Source organism: Myotis nattereri, assembly GCF_964212035.1.
Source record: "Myotis nattereri genome assembly, chromosome: Y".
In the NCBI taxonomy this organism is placed as follows: Eukaryota; Metazoa; Chordata; class Mammalia; order Chiroptera; family Vespertilionidae; genus Myotis; species Myotis nattereri.
Genome location: NC_138094.1, coordinates 28,205,093 through 28,226,850, shown reverse-complemented (window position 1 = coordinate 28,226,850; position 21,758 = coordinate 28,205,093). Strand labels below are relative to the sequence as shown.

General features: G+C 42.8%; 1 protein-coding gene across 1 annotated transcript; it reads left to right on the top strand.

Moving 5' to 3' along the window:
- Window positions 1–18,068: 18,068 nt before the first annotated feature.
- Window positions 18,069–20,611, top strand: LOC308512399 (cyclin-Q-like; the record flags this gene model as incomplete). Its single annotated transcript, XM_081082163.1, has 2 exons — window positions 18,069–18,826; window positions 20,608–20,611. The coding sequence occupies 2 exons, from the start codon at window positions 18,069–18,071 to the stop codon at window positions 20,609–20,611; spliced, it is 762 nt and encodes a 253-aa protein (XP_080938289.1).
- Between the last annotated feature and the right edge of the window lie 1,147 nt (window positions 20,612–21,758).

Genomic DNA, 21,758 nt, shown 5'->3' with positions numbered 1-21,758 from the left:
TGCTCTGTTTGTGTCGGGGTGGAGCCACAACCTCCTCCTTGGCCCTGCCCTGAGTGTGACAGGGGACAGCGCCCCAACTCCCCGATTCGCCCTGCTCTGTGTGTGACAGGGACAGTGCCCCAACTCCCCTATCTGCCCTACTCTATGCATGACAGCGGGGAGCACCCCAACACCCTGATTGGCCGTGCTCTGTGTGTGACAGGGTACGGAGCCCCAAACCCCCTGATGGGCCCTGCTCTGTGCGTGACAGCAGGTGTTGCTGCAACCTCCCCATCAACCCTGCCTTGAGTGTGACAGGGGGTGGTGCCCCAACCTTCCAATCAGCCCTACCCTGAGCCTGACTGGGGATGGCATCCCAACCTCCCAATCCGCCCTGCTCTGTGCATGACAGGGGCAGCACCCAACACCCAATCAGCCCTGCTCTAATCACAACCACGGGCTGCACATAGGAATTGGGCCTGCCCTCTGCCAGGCAGGAGCAAGCCAAAGAGGGCATGTCATTATCTCCTGAGGGATCCCAGACTGTGAGAGGGGACAAGTGGGGCTGAGGGACAACCCCCCAACCAGTGCACAAATTTTTGTGCACTGGGCCTCATATATACACACAGACACACACACACACACACACATAGGCAGACACACACACACACACACACACACACACACACACACATATACTAGAGGCCCGGTGCACAAAAATTTGTGCACTCAGTGGGGAGAGGGGTTCTCTCATGCCAGCCTGTGCCCTCTCGCAGTCTGCGACCTCTCAGGACATAATGACCTGCTGGCTTAGGCCTGCTCCTGGGTGGCAGATGGCAGGCCTAATCCCTAGGTGCAGCCCTTGGTCGGGTTCAGAGCAGGGCCGATTAGGCAGTTGCGGCGCCGCCCGCTGTCATGCACAGAGCAGGGTGGATCAGGAAGTTGCAATGCCACCCTCAGGCACACTCAAGGCATGGTCGATGGGGAGGTAGCGGCGCCACCCCTTGTCATGCACAGAGCAGGGCCAACAGGGGATTGGGGTGCTGCCCCTTGTCAAGCACAGAGCAGGGTCCATCAGGTGGGTTGGGGCTCCCCCCTGTCACTCACAGAGTAGGGCCGATAGGAAGGTTGAGGCCCCGCCCCCTGTCCACACAGAGCCTCAGGGCGATCAGGGGGTTTGGGCGCTGCCCCCTGTCACACTGATCCCGGTGCCGGGAGGCCTCGAGGCTCTGCTGATCCCAGTGCTGGGAGGCATATTACCCTTTTACTATATAGAATAGAGGCCTGGTGCACTGGTGGGGGCTGGCTGGTTTGCCCTGAAGGGTGTCCTGGATCAGGGTGGCGGTCCCCACTGGGGTGCCAGGCCAGTCTGGATGAGGGGATGATGGCTGTTTGCAGCTGGTCACACACCCTTCAGGGTGGGGGTCCCCACTGGGGTGCCTGGCCAGTCTGAGTGAGGGGCTGAGGGCTGTTTTCAGGCTGGGACTGAAGCTCCCAACTGCTCCTTCTTTTTTTTTTTTTTTTTATTCTGAGCCACTTTTAGCTCTGAGGCTCCAGCTCTTAGGCCTCCACTCTAGAAAGCAGGTGTCTGGTTTGTTTGGGTTCTATAATCAAAACTCTGCATCAACTCCAGCTCTGAGATCCCAGCCGGCTGAAAGCTGGTTTCTGGGGTTTTGTTTAGCTTCTATATGTTACAATGTTTCTTAAACTGCAAGCTCAGAGGCTGCAAGGCAGGCGGGGAATGTTGTAGTCCTCTGGCATGGAAGCAAGCAAGCCTCATGTTCAGTTTAATCTGCCTGGCTACCGGCAGCCATCTTGGCTGGAAGTTAATTTGCATATCACCCTGATTAGCTAATGGGAAGGGTAGCAGTCATACGCCAATTACCATGTTTCTCTTTTATTAGGTAGGATATGCACACACACATATACATACATACGTATATATATGTATATGTACATGTGGGTGTGTGTATATATATATATATAGATATGTATATATGTATGTATGTATGTATGTATATGTGTATATATATATATATATATATATATATATATATATATATATATATCATAGAGGGCTAATGAACTTTGATATTCAGCAAGGCTGAAAATCAGCATTATATTACCCTTCAGTTGGCAAAATGGCTGAAGGAAATCTCCTAACCTGATAACCCTTTTAATGTTTAGCATACTTGACTGCTGACATGCCTGTTTGCTTTGCTAAAGGGCATATATGAGAAACCTAAAGCCAAGTCAATGAAAGCTGGTGAGTGCAGGGTTTGAGAGAGCTTCTCGGCTAGAAAGAAAGGTCTCAGCCTGGCTCCCCCATGTCTTCTAAATTTCTATTTGTTGTCTAGTGTATTCATTTGTGTTCAGCTCCTTTTCCAGATCCTGAATCCTTGCTGCAAAAGGTTGCAGCATTCTGGCGCCCAATGTGGGACATCTGGAGAGGAAATTTCACCAGAGTGAAAAATGAAGACATTTCACCAGAAAGCTGAGAAGTGCACTGAAAAGGTGGGGAAAATTCTCTGTGCACAAAGCCCATGCCAGCTTTGGAAATTGTGAAACATAAAGTGGGCGGAAAATCTTTCTTTTCTGCCAGGCTATAATGAGCGAAAGTTTGATTATAAAGCAAAATAAATAAATAAATAAATAAATAAATAAATAAATAATTGTAAACGTTTACTTGTATGCTCAAGGATAAAGAAATTAAAATATCAAAAGGTACTCTCTGAGATCAGGCTAAAGGAAAAATGTAACATTGCCATCTTGAACTATGTGTGCTCTTGTTCGCACTGCATTATGCCTAATTCGTATTGGGGATCAAAAGTCTGTAATACCTAAGCCCTGGGTCCTCCACCTCTAGTGTGGAAAGGCACAGCAGCTAGAGAAAACGGGGTTAACAGTCATTTTACAAAAGGACCCTTTAATGCTTTGTCTGAAAATTACCATATGACACCTTGGGACAGGCAGATTTTAGGTAAAATAACTTGAGAGGACAGCCAATGCCATGAAGAGCAGAATAAGATCGATGAAAACTACTCTGATTCATTAAGCCTTGTCTCTATGTTATGAGCGCATGTCAGTTGATTATTATTAATCTGTTTTGGTTGTTTATTGTTAGTCTATTAAGCATGCCTTCAATTTAATTTAATAAGAAAAGAAACAGTAGATGGACAGGCCATTACTAAATATCTAAAACACCTCCCAACCCATTAATTACTAGTCTTTTGGTGATCCTGTAAAATGTATGCCCACTCTCGAGAGTGTTATTAAAAGTCTCATTTTATTTCCCAGACTGTCATTTGAAATTTGGATAGATGAGACATTCCTCACAATTTAAGGGATATCTCTGGGATTTCTGTACCCATGAAGAGAAAAACACTAGGTTAAGAGAAGTCGCACCCAACCCGATTTTGGGTGCCTCTTGGACTGACCCCCATCTCTTCATAGATGCTATAGTACAAACCCAAGACTGTTTTTCTTTATAAGATGGTGAAAATGACACAAGGAAAATATACAGGCTGTGTTTAAGCAATAAGATTAGTGTTTCCTTAAGAAGGGGCAGTTCTTAAATAATAATGGTCCATATTCCAAGGTTAATATTAAAGCCAATGAAAGCCAGTAAGTTTTCTCTGCTGCAAAATTTGCCAAAGTGAAATGCCCTTAGATGGTGATAACCGCTACCGTTTCATTGTCTAATCAGGGCGATATGCAAATTAACTGCCAACTAAGATGGCAGTGAACCGCCACCAAAGATGGCGGTTAATTTGCATATGTAGGCACAATGCAGGGAGGCGAAAGGGAAAGCATGAAGAAGCCCCCTGTCGCTGACAGGGATCGGAAACCCAGGGGGGAGCTAAGAGCCCTGCACCCCATCCATGGTCGGAGAATTGGGCACCTTTGCCACCCTGGCCAGTGATAGCGGGAAGTAGGGTTGGAGCCAGTGATGGGAGTTGGGCACGGGCAAAGCCGGTAGTCCCAGCAGCTAGGGGTCCCTTGCCTGGGCCTAAAGCAGAGCCCGCGATCACGGGGCCGCTGCCGCTGCCGCTGCGGGTACCCGCTACCCAGGCCGGACGCCTTGGCCAGAGGCGTTATCCTGGGCAGGGGCAGAGCCTGCAATCGTGGGGAGATGGGGATCACCTGCCCAGACCTAATGCCTCAGCCAGAGGCCTCAGGCCTGGGCAAGGGGCCGATCTGGTGATTGGTGATCAGAGGGTGATGAGGGTCAACTCCTCTGGCCGAGGCATCAGGCCTGGGCAGGGGATGGAGCCAGCAATTGGAGGGGGCTGGGGGCCCTCTGCCGAGGCCTGTTGCCTGGGCCAGAGGCATCAGGCCTGGATGGGGGGTGGATCCAGTGATTGGGGGGATATGAGGGTTCCCTTGCCTAGGCCTGAAGCCTGGGTCAGAGGCGTCAGGCTTGGGTGGGGGGTGGAGCAAGCGATCAGAGGGAGATGGGGGTCCCCTGCCCAGGCATAATTCCTGGCCAGAGGCCTCAGGCCTGGGCGGGGGCCAGAGCCAGTGATCGGGGGGAGATGTGGGTCCCTTGTCCAAGCCTGACACCTCTGGCGGAGGTGTCAGGCCTGGGCAAGGGGCCGATCCTGTGATTGGAGGGTGATGGGGGTCAACGTCTGAGGGCTCCCAGTAAGTGAGAGGGGGCAGGCTGGGCTGAGAGACACTATCCCCCCTCGCCCCAGTGCATGAATTTCGTGCACCGGGCCCATAGTTATAAATAAATATATTGATGGTGAGGGTGCAGTCCCTGAGGAGAGGGCGGACTGCACTCTCTGTTGGAGGAAAGGGCCAGTGGATCTTCTCCCTGTAAAAGCAGAGAACCTGGAAAAGCACTCTTAGATGTTATCTCTGAAGGAAAAATGTGGTGGTTTTAAAATTCCAATGGCTACAGGCCTTCTTCCTTTCTCCCCCTACTTCTTTGGCAACCTCATATGTCTAAACATACTTTTCCAAAGTCTTTGGTAACTTAAAAAATTGGAGTTGCTTACATTAAGTAAAAAAACTTATTAAAACTCTAAAGGTTTTGAAATAACAAAATTTTGCAATATTTATTTGAGTTTGACTCGAATGAAAAAACAAAGGACAGATTTGAATCTATTAATTAAATAAGTCTTTGTTAATTTTATTGGAAATATATCCCTAAAAATGTGAAGGTATTACTAAACTAAGAAATGCTAAGTATTTAACTTAGCACCTAAAATTTAAGGCTTCCAAGAGTTAAAAGTTCAAATTAAATTGGGAGAAATTATGTGCTCGTAATGATACAATGCATAAAGTTTAGAAATTCATTATCAAGAAAAATATTTCATGTGATTTCTCTGGAAAAACTTAGTAGTACAAAGTATATTGTAGTCCTTATGTGTACTATGTGTGGTAAAATGTCAACCTAGGATATAATATTTTATTGGACTGATTAAAAAAGAGGATTAATTCTATGGTCTGAACCAAATTTTTAATAAAAAAACCAGTTTAAATTTTATTGATCTATTTTAGCATAATTACAACAAACGTATAATGTAATGTTTGGGTTACACATATTTGTGATAGTCTTTCCATGTTAAATTTCAAGACTTTAACCAAGAGATAGCTTTGAAACTTTTCAAGTGCCCTGGAATAATTCAAGGGTTTACTCTCTTCTTAAAAGAAATATTTTAGGAAAAGAAATATTTTCAAACCAAATTACCCCGATCTAATATACTTGAAATCACTTGAAGCTTCATCAAATAAAAATTAATAGCTGTGTTCTCTTTACATGCATGTATTTTAAATGTTAAAAAAGTTTCACCCTCTAAGGGAGGGCATGACAAAGTTGCTGAATACTTCTTAAGCAAAATCAGATTATTCAGCAGCAGAATTTTAAGATGGGAGACCTGACAGCCAGATCTTTAGCTAGGCCCGGGGGTAGTGCAACATCTGGACTTCATAGGTCAAATGTATAAGTTTACTTACTTTGCTTTCTCAATAAAGATGCGTACTTTAGTCACTAAATAAATTAGCTTTTTACAATATAATCATGGTCTCATATAAACTCAGTTATACGAGAAGCAGATATTTTATTAGGAATTGGTTCTAACACAGTCCAGAGTAAAATTTCTGTACCTATGCAATAACCAAAAGAATGCCGTTCAAAAGTAAATTTTAAGCTCAAAAAAAGGAGAAATTTTTAAATCTCTTCTGCTACTATTTACAAGGAAAACAAAAAGTTATTATTGGAACATTAAATCTCACCATTAATAAGACACCATAGAAAAAAAGGAGTTACTTTGACTTAATCTGTATGCATTGCACAATTGGCCAACATACCTCTTATTGGTATTTCTTAAAAGGAACCAAGTTTGTAGCTCTATTTAAAAGAAAAAAAAAATGTTTTTAAAAGAAACTCCCTAAATGTGGCCTAGAAATTACTCTGGGAGAAAAAACAGGAGCAGATTCCCTTCAAATATCTAGAAAACTGTAATTAAAAATAAATGTATTAGGCCTCATAAAGAAAAGTAAACCATTTGCATTTTGCCTCCGTAAACAACGCTTATGTCAATATACTCAAAGACTGATAGCAAAAACCCTATTAGTGTCATTTACTGTCCCCAGCCAATGACAAAGTTAGGAAATAAGCCTTATTTTTGACTGATTTAAATTAGCAAATGAAAATAAAAGAATATTCAGGGGAACTTAGTTGGAATAGGCAGAAACCTATTCCTGGAGCAGTCACTGTTTTTACTGATAGTTCATCTCATGGTAAAGCTGCTTATAATGCAAAGAATTCAGACCAAGTCATTCAGACCAGTCATACTTCTGTGCAAAGAATCGAATTAGAAACGATCAAGGCTGACTTGCAGGATTTCCAAAAGCCTATTCATATTATCTCTGATCTGCCTATGCTGCTGGCTTGGTAAACAGAACTGCAACTACTCAATTTAAATGTCTGTGACCGATGCCTATCTATACTATTTCAACAAGTCCTGGTCCTTTAACAAAAGGAAATGCCTAGGCCTATCAATTAGTTATTTTATTAAACAGGCCACAGAATCTCATCAACTTTTACATCAGCCTGCCAAAATATTGTACAGCAGGCAAAACAGATTATCAAGAAATGTCCCCCTTGCATGTTATATCTGCTACAAGGGCCTCTAAATCCCAACTTGAAAAACAAAAGTGGGGGAACAGTGAAGAAATCTCCTGTAAGTAGACTACACCAAGCCTTAATTACTTTAAAATTTTTCCTTGTAATGCTGATGGCAAGACACCCATAGAATTACACTGGTGTCAGAATAAGCCAAACCAAAATGGTCTGGTTAAATGGAAAGATACCGAGTCTGGTTTATAGAAGGGTCCCTTTATTAACCTCTGGTCGAGGATATACTTGTGTGTTTCCATAAAACTCCTCTAAGCCTGGATGGTTCCTGCAACATGAATCTGAGGGAGGAACTGACCAGACTACTGCAACCACAGATAGCAGAGGCCCCAAGCATAACGCTGAGGAGTCAGAGGAGAACCATCCAGAGATAGGGGATGGTGAAGACGCCTTGCCATGCTAGCACTCATCATCGGTGCATTGGTGCAGGTTGCCCATGACAAAGCCAAAAAAATTCAGACCTACATTGTCATTTCTCACCATTTGTCCACCATCCAGAACTCGAACATCATTGCTGTCATGTCACAAGCTAACTGTGACTGGGAAAGGGATCCATAAAAAACTAATGGCCCCAAAAGAAGCCTGCTATGAATGAATTCCTTAAATACCTGACAATAATATTTAGAAGGACATGAAAGAACTCAATCCTTGTCGTCGAATCTCCCTACGTTTCCTTTTTAGAGTAACCGCTATTGTCTTTCTTTCTTGTTCTTTTATGTTTGCTTCCAGTCTGAAGATGCAGAATGAAAAGTCTTAAAAGGATCTGAGCCCAGCTAATGGCAGACACCTTTCTAAACTAATTAAGAAAGCAAAAAGGGGGAAATGTCGGCCCAGCAAAGACCAACAGTAGTGAACATATCAAAGCGAGAATCCTACAGCAGGCGAATGGACTTTCATATTCAGCATGGCAGAAAATCAGCATTTTGCTACCCTGCTGTTGGCAAAATGGCTGTAAGCAACCTCCTACCATGATAATACTTTTATTGTTTACCAAACTTTACCATCGATATGCCTGTATGCTTTGCTAAAGGGCAAATGTGTATTAAAGTAAATAAAAACTGATGGGTCCTGGGTTTCAGAGAGCCTCGTTACTAGAGAGAAATGCCTTCACCTGGCTCCCCCACGCCTTCTAAATATGTAATTGTTGTCTAGTGTATTCATTTCAGTTCATACACTTTTGCAGTTCCTGAATCTTTGCTGCAAAAGGTTGCTGCAGGGAAGGTAGTGGAAGGTGGAGTTAGAGAGATCAACTAAAGGACTTGAGGCATGCATATGAGCCTGACTAATGGACACTGACACCAGTGGGGGTGATGACATGAGGAGGAGGTAGGAGGGACAAATGGGGGATAAGGACACATATGTAATAACTTAATCAATACAGAAAAAATAGCCCTAGCTGGTTAGGCACTGTGGATAGACTATTGGCCTCCAGACTGAAGGGTCCCAGGTTTGATTCTGGCCAAAGACACATGCCTGGGTTGTGGGCTTTGTCCCCAGTGTGAGGCATGCAGGTGGCAGAGAATCAATGATTCTCACGCATCATTGATGTTGCAATCTCTCTCCCTCTCCCTTTCTCACTGAAATCAATAAAAAATATTTCAAACAATCAAAGAATAAACAGATGAATAAAATAGAGCCAGAGTAAAAAATATATGTTTTATAATATAATAAAAGGAATCCTATTATTTTCATATATTTAATAATTCCTACAACCTTTGTGATAAAATAGGTTTGCACTGTTTTGGTAATATTATATTTAATATTTTTTCCTTAACATATTAATGTTTATTGCATGTAACACTATATTATAACAGACTAATATGCAAATTGTCCCTTCAAACAGGAGTTTGACCAGGAGATCCACCATGGGGTGGGACAGTCTGGCTAGCATCCCAGGCTGCACCCTGCAGGCAGCCCCACACTGTTCTGTCCACGGCCCCCCTCCACCCCCTCAATGATTGAGGACCCGCCAGCCAGTAATCTGCCCACAGCCCCTTCCCCTGGCCTTCATCTTCCCCCATCTGATCCCCCACTCGATCTGGGTGGAGCCAGCCGGCCAAACACCTGTATCCCCTCCCCTTGGCCAACCTGGCGATTGGGGTGTGCAGGCCGGAAACCACCCATGCATGAATTGTACACTGGGTCTCCAGTATTATTATATTTAAAATTGTTTTTCTTGGAATATTAATGCTTATTGCATGTAAAATTATTACATTTAAAATAGTTTTTCTAGAAATATTAACATTTATTGAATGTAACATTATGACACTAAAACCATTTTTCTTAAAATATTAAAAAAGTAAATATAAAAAAGAGGGACACTGTATCAACATGGATTAAAAGGATTGCGTTCTTCACTCTGGTGTTATCTACTTATTACCTCACTAATCAGAAGATGAAGAATTATTCCTAACAATGAAACAATAAGATAGTGTTGAGTACAGATGCCCATCCACTACTCACTTTCCACAAGGCTTCCAGAAATTAAAGTGTAGCATTCCTTTTAAAACAGCTCATTACTCTAATCCATGAGAGACTGTACCATTTACCTTGACTTCCCATCCCAGTAATGCTTTGCCTTGGATCAGAATGGGCAGGTCTTGTAGGTGGAGGATCCCAACTTCTTGAAGATGGAGTTCTTTTCAGCGGAAGGGAATCCACCCTGCAGCCACTTCTGTGAAGATTAATTGTATGTCTGCCATCCTCTGTGTCATAAATAACATCATTCTACTTGAGTAGGGTCAACATTTGTTAAATGGTCAAGTCTGGTTATTGTGTATAAATATTTACTAAACAGGATCATGGTCATAAGCATGCTGGTTAGCACAAAATGATAAAATTCTATCTTCACATGTCTTCAGTACAGTGCTCAGAGTTATTGAAAATCAGTTTGGATAACTGAGAAAGAACTGAAGCAGAATTATATATACGTGCCAATAAAACAAAACTAAACACACACACACACACACACACACACACACACACACACACACACCAGAATTTGAATGCAGAGAATCCAGATATACTAAGTGAAAGAAGTTATTTAAAAGATACAAGAAAACAGTCTCAACTAGTCATCAAACTAATTTCATCTCAATAAAAGCTTTTAAAACATGCAATGTCATAATTAAAAATTAAAATATAAAAAGTCAAAACATGATGCATTACAAAAAAGTGTTATTTCACAAATGTTATCATATAATTCCTACAGTTCATTTATAAAATAACTCTTTGATCAGAATACTACACTCTATTTTAATAGTATTTAAAGAAAACATGTTGAATAATACATAATTAACAATCACTGTTTTCATTTTCAAATAGGAAAGAGGCTTATCTTCCAATTCTGTAATTCGTCATGGGAAAGAAGAACTATGAGCATCCTCATATGTGGCCAAATATGAACTGGCAAACTCTTCTCAGTATCACCCAGATGGTAAAAACAGGAACATTCACCTTCATCTTGCACAAACCCTGCAATAACATTTTAGGAAATTTTCCCTGAAATGTCACACACCTAATTATCACAAATGGACACTAAATCTTTGAAATTAGGAAAACTGGTTAATATGAAACCAACTTTTCCTCCTACAGATATATTGAAATGAATACACTTTCCTTTCATAGTCAGTCAAATAAGTAAATAGATAAATTAATTAAAAGACAACTCCCTGAAAATAGCTCGTCAACATGTTTATTCATGTTTCATATTCCTCATATACAAGAAAGAAAGAAGGAAAGAAAGACCAATAAACTTGGTGAATCATTGGTTTTTAGCCTTTTCCTGAGTCAGAGACCCCTTTGTGAATCTATTTAATACCATAGACATTTCTCTTATGTAGTTTCCAAATGGAAAGTTTTCTACATCAAACCTAAGTACAAGATCATCTTATCAAATTAATAATAAAGATTATTATTTTACACAGTACAGGGTTGCACATTCCTATACTCAAAACTAGTATTTCAAATCCAATTCTAAATAATGAAGTGTGTGTCCTTGACGTTTATATAGTTAGACCAACTTTTATTTCAGTGGGAATTTTCCAAGGTGAACTGATGTCCTTTTTTGAGATGAAAGAAGGGTACTTTCAGAACAAATTCTTAGTAGTTCAATAAGTATGAATCTTCACTTTAAACCTACATGACTTCCTGTTCCCAAAGTGTAACATTCTAACATAAGATCAATAGAATTGAGTTCTTCAGAGAACAGTTGAAGTGACTAGAGACAAACAGTAATGCTAAAATAGACTGAATTTAGCTTGAGGTTTAAATCGTATCCCTGTAAGGTCATTAAGAGTGTTTTACACATTACATATTGCATTCATTATTAGAAGTGCTATACCTCTTTAGCAATTACAAATCATCTTGATCATCAGTATACATTCTCAATCTAATGAACGGTATCATTTCTTTTGCTTTGAATGATATGAATGAAATTGAGGTGTATCTCTTCATTCAATGTTACTGTTTTCACATAAATAATGGTTTCATGCTCATATCTTTTTTTAATTTTTTAAAAACATTTGAGTTACTGACAGTAACTTTATGAATTTAAAGTTATTGAATTTATGGAAGTTAATATGATCACATAGGCACTCTTTATTGAATTTATGGAAGTTAATATGATCACATAGGCTTCAGGTACACAAGTCTATGACACCTCATTTGCATATTGTATTATGTGTTTACCTAAGTCAGATCTCCTACCATCCCTAGATTTTGAAACATTACCTAAGTGTTTTACACCTGAGGGATGTCCTTTTGCTTCTCTTACTTCCTCTCTTTCACTTCTCAGACTTCTCACATCACCTCTATTTCTTGATGGAAGTGGTGCCCTCTGCCCACCCCCACTTTGAAAAGATGGTTTCTTGGTGTAGTCTACTTTAGTTGTTTTTCCACCCACAGACTAAAATGAGTACACATAATATCAACACTACATAACATTTAACCTGAACAAATGAGCAACTGTTTGAAACCTACTTATTATTGCAACTAAAATCAAGATCTACCTCAAATTCTTCTCCCAAACCAAGTGTTTCCTTCAAAAATGACAGAGTCCTTTTTCATGGTAAGTTTATGAAACACTTCATTATTAACAATATTCTATTGAAGTATTCAACACAGAACCATATATTTTGGTTAATAAAATTCCTCCAAAGACCCCTAGTAATAAGGACTAAAATGTATGTTGGTTAATAAAAGTCCTCCAAAGACCCCTAGTAATAAGGACTAAAATGTCTCACATTCCAGGGGAAAGCACATAAATTCCATTCTTGTTTTTTAGTAGGCTTATTCTTGGTTATCTGGAGAGAGGGATAGAGAGATGGAAACATAGATGAAAGAGAAATATTTTGATCAGCGGCTTCCTTAAATGGCTCCTACTGGCAAACCAGCCAGCACCCTGGGCATGTGTCCTCACCCGATATAGGTGATGAGACATCTTGGTTCACAATTCTATCCTCAACCATTGAGCAATACTGACTGGGCAATGTGGATTACTTTTTAGAATGTGTCTGTTACTTCATTTATGTTTTGACACATCTATTTCATGTTTTCCAGTGCACCCGGCTTACATAAACTATTTATTTTTTAAAACAAACAATCATTCATTCAAAATGATTAGGTACTTTATTCCTCCTCTACCGCTTCTCAGGTTTCTTACTTTTACTATTTCTTCAGTAAAAATGACAGAAAACAATGTCCAGTATGAATGCAACTCTGTATACATAGTTCTGATTTGTTTCTCCATTCTATTTTTAATCGGCTCTTTGCACAATCTTTAGTATTTTTATGTTACTGCACAGTTTGATGTTAAATATGGTTCTAAGAAAACAAACCATCTTGAAGGGGAGAGCTTCTATGACTAAGAACCCAGCCTCACCTCTACCCAGATGGGCCTCACACATCACCTGAGAGCCACTCTGGCCAAAGACCTTTTTACGGCAGCTGCAGACCCACGGACACCGGGACTCCAGCCCCCCACCAGTGCCATTGCCTCCTGTGAGTCTTGGAGTGTACAATTGAATTGCGGATCCACTCTGTGGCCATTGGCCCATCACACCCTGGCACCTGGGTTCTGACATGATAGCTAAAATGGGGAGACAAACAAACAACACCCAAAGGACAGAAAAGGAGGAATTGCCAGAAGAGGAACTCAATTAAATGGAGACATACAATATGTTCGAAATGAATTCAGAATAAGGGTCATAAAGTTCATACACCAGATGCATGGGAAATCCACAACTTACATAAGAATCAAGGACAAATGAAAAAAATTGATAATAGCTACAATAAAAAATACGATGGAAGGTTTCAATAGTAGACTAGAAGTAGCAAAGGATTGAATCAGCGATTTAGGAGACAGGGCAGAGTAACACACCTGGAACAACACAATCTGAACAGCAACTTGAGAGAAAAAATAGAAAGCATGTGGATATCCTAAGGGAGATTGGGGATAACATGAAACAAATAACATGTGTATAATAAGGGTGTCAGAAGGACAAGATGAGGAACAAGGATTAGGAAACCTATTAGAAGAAATAATCACAAAACCTTCCTGATCTTGGGAAGAAAAAGTCACACAAGCACAGACAGTCCCAAAAAAGATGAAACCAATAAGACCTATACCAAGACACATTGTAATTATAATGGCAAACAATAATGACACAAACAGAACCTTAAAGGCTGCAAGAGAGAGACAGAGAGTCACCTACAAAGGCTCTCCTGTTAGATTATCAAATGATTTTTAACAGAAACACATCAGGCCAGAAGGGAATGAAAGGAAATATACAAAGTGATGCAAAACAAGGAACCAAATCCAGGAATACTTATCCAGCAAGGCAATCATTCAAGACTATAGGGGAATTCAGTGTCTTTACAGAAAAAAAAAAATCTAAGGGAGTGTTTCACTACTAAACCATCAATGCAAGAAATGCTGAAGGGACTGTTGTAAAAAGAAGGAATAGAAGAGACAGAAGAAACAGAGGCATAAAGAAAAAAGTGGCAACATATCAGTACCTATCAAAATAACCTTAAACCTAAATGGACTAAACACTCCATTCAAAAGATATATAATGGCCAAAATTATAATAAAACAAGACCCATATATATGCTGTCTATGAGAGACCCACCTCAGAATAAGGACTCACATGGACTGAAAGTGGAAGGAGAGAAATACTTTTCAGGCAAAGAAGGGGAAAAAACTAGGGGATCAATAATTATATTTGAAGAAATAAATCTCAAGAAGCCAAGATGGCGATGGAATAGGCATACACGTCCCAGGGCACATCCTGGAGCAAATGGAGTGAGCAGCTGAAACTAATAACACCCACCCGGAATTGGCAAAGTACACTCAGGTGGTCAGACAGTTTACAGCCAGGAAGGGCAGAGTTCCTCTGGTAAGGTAAAAACCAGGGATCTGGCAGGAAAGTTTGCCACACCTCTGAGCCCAGAAAGGGTATAAGCACCCCTATGTTCATAGCAGCACAGTTCACCATAGCTAAGACCTGGAAACAGTCTAAGTGCCCATCAGCAGATGAATGGATTAGAAAACGGTGGTATATCTACATGATGGAATACTATGCTGTTGTAAAAAAGAAGGAATTCTTGCCATTTGCAGCAGCATGGATGGAACTGGAGAGCATTATGCTAAGTGAAATAAGCCAGTCAATGAAGGAAAAATACCACATGATCTCACTCATTTATGGATAATAAAGACCATTATAAACTTATGAACAAAAATAGATACAGAGGCAGAGCAGCTTCGAACAGACTGTCAAACTACAGCGGGAAGGCCGGGGAGGGTTGGGGGGCAGGCGGGGAGAGTAAGAGATCACCCGAAAGACTTCTATGCATGCATATAAGCATAACCAATGGACATAAGACACTGGGAGTTAGGGGAGGCCAGGGGATAGTCAGGGAGGGGAAGAAAGAGGAGACATATGTAATACCCTTTGTAATACTTTAAGCAATAAAACAATTTAGAAAAGAGAGAAAAAAGAAATCTCAAAGTAAAGGTCATAAAAAAGAGATAAGACCGATTGCTATGATGTGCTCTGACACCCAGGGAGTAGACTCTCAATGCAAGAGCTGCCCTTGGGGATCAGTGAGCTCCCACAGGGCAGCGCCATTCAGCTGGATCCTGTGCTGACGACTGGCCAGTGGAGCAGCAGTGGCAGGAATCTCTCCCACCTCCACAGAGGCGCTAAGCATGTTTGGCAACTGGGACTAAGCCTAAGACATCATTCGGACATCCCCTGAGGTCTCCCAGGCTGCCAGAGGGTGAGGGACTCCGCCAAGTGTACAAAGTTCGTTCACTGGGCCTCTTATATTGCTAATAAACTACAATAAGATATAACAAAATTCAAATACTTGGAGGCTAAATAGTCTTTTATTAAATAAATGGAGGCCCAGGGTATGAATTCCTGTATGGAAGCAGTCTGGTTGGCCTCCCCAGATGGGGGCACATGGGGCCAGGCCTGCAGCGGTTAGTGGCCATTGGCGGTTAACCAGAAGGCCATGCCTCCAATCTGGGCGTTAGCGCATATAGGGGGTGGGGCTGACCAGGGGAAAGGCTGTGAGTGGTTTTCTTATCAGTCCTGCCCCGAATGGGGGATTGGGGGCCGATGGGAAGCAAGGTTGGTCAGGGATATGGCCGATTGGGGCCCAGATAAGACTGCTTGGCTGCCGCAATGCAAGTCATAGCCACCAGCTATTCTGGTCATTCTGCCATTCCGGTCACAGGGCTTTTATGTACAAAGATAGATAACTGGGTTACCAAAGAGATTAAAGAAGAAATTAAAATCATCCTGGAAGTAAATGAAAATTAAAAATAAAAGTCCAAAATCTATGGGACACACTGAAAGTAGTCCTTAGAGGGAGCTTCATAGCATTACAGGCCTAACTCAAAGAACAAGAAAAACAGTTCACAAATTATCAAACCCGCACAACTTAAAAAGGTAGACAGAGCAACAAGCAAAGCCCAAACTGAGCAGCAGGAAGGAATAATGAAGATCACAGCAGAAATAAATGACATAGAGACAAAAACCGCACAAAAGATTAATAAAGACATGAGCTATTTCTTTGAAAGGATAAACCAGATTGACTAAGCTCTAGCTAGGCTCACCAACAGGACCCCAGTAAACAAAATCAGAAATGAAAGAGGCAAAATAGCAAAAGACCCCACAGATATAAAAAGGATTGTAAATAAATACTATGGACAACTCTACTCCAACAAACTGATCAACCCTGAAGAAATGGACATATTCCTAGAAAAATACAATCTTCCTAAACTCAGTTAGGAAGAATAAAACATAGGACCACGCCAATAACTACTCAGGAAATTCAAGCAGTCACAAAAATAACTTGCAGCAAACAAAAGCCTGGGCGAGACGGCTTCACAGGGACTTTTACCAAGTGTTCAAAGAAAAACTAAAACCTTCTTCCTCAGACTATTCCATAAAATTCAAAGGAAGTACCATTTCCCAACACTTCCTATGAAGCCAGCATTACTCTAATCCCAAAGCCAGATAGAGAAAACACAAAGAAAGAAAAATGCAGGCCAATATATCTCTGATGACCATAGATGTTACAATCCTCAACAGAACTCTAACAAATGCGATGCAACATTACATTGAAATGAGCATACACCATGCCAAAGCGGATATATTCTGGGGAAGTAGGATGAGTCAACATCCAGAAATCAATAAGTGTGATGCATCACATAAACAAATGGAGAGAGATTCATATCCATTGGTGCAGGAAAAGCATTTGACAAAATCCAACACCCAATTTTGATAAAAACTCGAAGCAAACTGGGCATAGAGGGATCATACCTCAACATTAAAAAAGCCTTATGTGACAAAACTACAGACAACATCATACTCAATGGGCAAAAACAATTACTCTAAGAAGAGGAACAAGACAGGGATGCCCACTCTCACCACTTCTGTTCGACAGAGTACTGGTAGTGCTAGGCAATGCAGTCAGACAAGAAGAAGTCAAACAAGGCATGCTAAGTGGAAAAGAGGAAGTAAAACTGTCATAATTCACAGATGGCATGGTATTGTCCATAGAAATACCTAAAGACTCCACCAAAAAAACTAGGAGATTTAATAAATGAATTTGGCAATGTAGCAGGGTACAAAATTAACACCCAGAATTCTATGGCTTTTTGATACACGGATAATGAACTCAGAAATAGAAACAGACAAACAAAAATGCCATTTAGCAGTGCAACAAAAATTTAAGAAACCTAGGAATAAAATTAACTAAGGAGGTAAAAACCTGTTCTTGGAAAACTACAGGAAATTGAAAAAAAGTGATAGAGGAAGACTAAAGCAAATAGAAGAACATACCATATTCATGGTTTGGTACAATCAACATCATTAAAATGTTCATAGTACCCAAAGCAATGTACAGTTTTAATGTATTAACCATTAAAATGTCAATGGCGTATCTCACAGACCTAGAAGAAAGTTTCCAAAAATTCCTATGAATTTAAGAAAAGACCCCAAATAGTTACAGCAATCTGGACAAAGAAGAACAAATTTGGAGGGATCACAATACCAGATATCAAGCTATACTACAAGCCACCATTCTCAGAACTGCCTCTTACTGGAACTAAAACAGACATAAAGACCAATGGGACAGAACAGAGAACATAGAAGTCGACCCTAACCATTATGCTCAATTAATATTTGACAAAGGGAGGCAAAAGCATAGAATGCAGTCATACAGTCTCTTCAATAATTGGTGGTGGAACCTGGATGGCAGTCAGGCCTAGGCAGGGCTGGGTAGGTGGGGCGGCGCGGGGCGGGGCAGGGCGCGGTGGGGCGGGGCGCGGTGGGGCGGCTGCGCACTGGGCTAGGACTCTGCTGGCACAGGCACTGCACTGGAGACTCTTGCCCTTCCCGCGGGGTCTGGGGCCTCCCAGCAGGGCCCCATGGAGGACCTTAGCCTGGAAAGCTGCAGAGAGGAGGACGCGGCGCCAGGCGCCAAGGGGTGGCCCGAACCCCAGGCGAGGGTGCACTTCCGCGTGACAAGGTTCATCATGGAGGCAGGTGTCAAGCTAGGGATGCAGTCCATTCCCCTCGCCACCGCCTGTGCCATTTACCATAAGTTCTTCTGCGAGATCAACCTGGACGCCTATGACCCCTACTTGGTCGCCATGTCTGCCCTTTACTTGGCTGGCAAAGTGGAAGAACAGCCCCTGCGAACCCGTGACATCATCAACGTGTCCAACAGGTACTTCCATCCAGGCAGCCAGCCCTTGGAGATGGACTCCGTAGTCTGGGTGATCCAGGACAGCATTGTGCAGTGCGAGCTCCTTGTGCTGCGGGTACTGCGCTTCCAAGTCTCCTTTCAGCACCCACACAGGTACCTGCTCCACTACCTGATTTCTCTCAAGAACTGGCTGAATCCTTACAGCTGGCAACGGACCCCCATCTCCGTCACTGCCTGGGCCCTGCTGCGGGACAGCTACCGCGGGGGGCTGTGCTTCCGGTTCCAGGCTCAGCACATAGCGGTGGCGGTGCTCCACCTGGCCCTGCAGGTCTATGGGGTCCAGGTGCCCGCTGAGGCCATGGCCGAGAAGCCATGGTGGCAGGTGTTTAGTGGAGACCTTACCAAACCAATCATTGATAACATTGTGTCTGATCTCACTCGCATTTATACCATGGACACAGAGATCCCCAAAGACAAGCCTGGGACACTTGGCTGCCAGGGGACAGCGCCACCACATCGCCCTGAGGGCCGGTCCCCAGAGCACTGGCAGGGAGGACTGGTTTTGTGCTGCTGGAGACAGGCCGGTGAAGGCGATGACATGCTGCCACTTTGATTCTCAGGCTTTGACTCTCCCTGGCAGCCAAGGTCCAGATGGGGATGGGCGCTGCACCTCCCGCGGGCAGGAGGGTGCCACGGGCAGGAGGGTGCTGCGGGCAGCTCTGAGGCCTCCGGGTCTGCTTTTGTCCTTTGAAAGGACGCAGACTACAGCCGAGGTTTGCGATCAGTGGAAGGAAAATCAAAGAACGGATGGGACTGTGCCCCAGGGGATTTTTTTAAAGGCCAGATTTAGAGAAAGTATGACTCAATTATCATAGAGGAAATTTTATTTTGTTTCATTGAAGATATTACAAAGCCAAAATAAAAACATAATAATTATTGGTGTTGGACTTATAGCACAGATACATGCAAAAAAAATTAGTCTAGACCACCAACTTACACCATATACAAGTATAAATTGGGAATGAATAAAGGACTTAAAAGTAAGTGGGTAACCATGAAAATCTTAGAAGAAGCAAAATATCAGGCATCTGTCTCAGCAATACCTTTACTGATACAGCTCCTAGGGCAATGGAAACTGAGGAGAAAAGAAACAAATGGGACGACGTCAAATTAAAACACTTCTGCAGAGAAGAAGCGGCCAACAAATACAACAACAACAACAACAACAACAACAACAACAAAACAAGGAAGTCCACTGCCTGGGAGAAGATATTTGCCAATGTTATATCAGATAAGGACCTATTCTCCAAAATTCATACTGAACTCATCCACTAAACAAAAGGAAGATCAACATTCCAATAAAAAACTGGGCACCACCACCACGAAGGCCCCTTCTGACTTATGGTGGCCCAGTTCCTGTGATGATTATTACAGCCACACAGGAGATGGGTATGATGGGGACACGGCAATTACTGCAACAGCCGATGGGACACCCCTGTAAGAGGTCCTGAGTGTGGTGCTGGCGGCGATCACAGGATACACCATGTATGCAAGAGAGAGTGAATCATGCAGTACAGTAGCTCACCTGATTGGGCACTTGGGGAGTCAGAGGGGAAGCCCCTGTGACAGAAGAATTAGACACTGAAAATAAAAATGATAAGGTACAGACAATATTTTATTGTAAGCAATTTGGCTTCTGTTATTTAAGAATGACAAAAAGCAAATGGTAGGTTTGGGGGAAGCATCAAGAATTGTAGGTACCATTATGAAGTTTCAGGATTGGAGGCAAGGTTTGAATTGTACAAGGTTGCTTCCTAAGTGCTGATTTAAATTACAATATACTTAAATGTTTAAATTTTACATATTGTATTGTTAACATATTCAGAATATAAGCACAACCAACAGACCAACAGAGGCAAGACACTGGGAGTGGGTGACAAGAACAAGAGACTAGAGATAGAGGAAGCCGGAGGGAAGGTCAGTAGAAAAAAAGAAAGAGACATATATATTACTTTTGGTAAAACCTTAAACACTAACATTACAAAAAATTTTCAGAAGAACGTGTTCTCCAACATGGGATTTCTTGACTGATTTTACTACAAACACAGAAAAGCAGTCTGTTTGGATGGTGAGTTATATTCATGGCCCTAAATTTCCCAGGGTGTCTATGACCATATGTGCATGAAGTCTTTGAAGTGAACTGCATACAAAATGAAGCAGTGTGTTATTTCGTCATGGCATGTGGCCCTGTTTTCCAGGTAGGAAGGGTAAACAAATGAGGTATTCTCCTTGGAAAACCTAAATGGATAAAAGGATTGAAGAACCTCTGACAAGGCTGCAAAACAAGGATTCCTCCAGCTCTGTGGCCCACACTTTGCCCCCTAAGATACTGATAAGGAGCAGGCCGATCCCACTGGCCCCAGGAGGAAGAGGAGACCTTGGGGAAATGGGAGATGGTAGTGAGCAGCAACAGGGCAATGTGGCGTGGCAGCACAGCAGCCTAGGCCTCGGCATGAGGAAGATCCGCAGACACCTGTGGAAAGGAGTATAGGAAGAACATGTCATGCCAGCCCCTGTTGAGGGGCAGGTGGAAAGGCCTGAAGGTGCTGTGGGTGGCCTAGAGGGAGAGTTCAGAGGAGGGGCTGAGGTAATCTGCTTTGACTCTGAGTGACAGTGGACATGCACACTCCCTCCTCCTGCCTAAGCCCCCCTGCCTGAGCTGAAATTGCACTGCCCTTGTTGTACTGGTAGTTCCTGTCTCAGGCACACACCCTGCGGCCCTGGTGTCACAGGCTGTATCCCTCCCAGCATCCAGGTGTCCCTGTGAGAGAAAAATACTGGCCCAGGAACCTGGCAGCACACCAGGGGAGAGCCCCGGCAGCCCCTCCTCACCCATCCTGTCCACTCACTCAGGGCCATCATCCTCTCATAGTACTTCAGGGGATTGAGCCACAGGTCTTGCTGATGATCTGTTAGGGCAAACAGAGCTTGGTCAGGAGAACACAGGGACCCGAATAGAAACCCAAGCAGCAGGCGGACACAGGAAGCTGCATGCTGGCATGGCCAGTGACATCCCACCTCAGCAATCCTGCCAGATGCTGTCACACTATGGTCAGAGAACCAGTAGAAGAAGCTGGCGCTGCTGTCCTGGAGCCTGTGGCTGTAGACTTCTCGTTCACAATGCTGGTACCACTGAATGGGAGTGGCACGGGACAACCTGTATCCTGCAGGAGAGGGGTATGTGAAGCTGGGTACATCACCTTCCATCCCTGCCCACCACCAGCTGCAGCCCATGCAGGGAGCCTCCTCTTACCTGTGAGGGTGATGAGATACTCCTTCACAATCACATGGTTGCGGAAGTAGGGGTTGCTGCGGAAGTACAGGCTAATGGTGCAGCAACCCCAGGGAT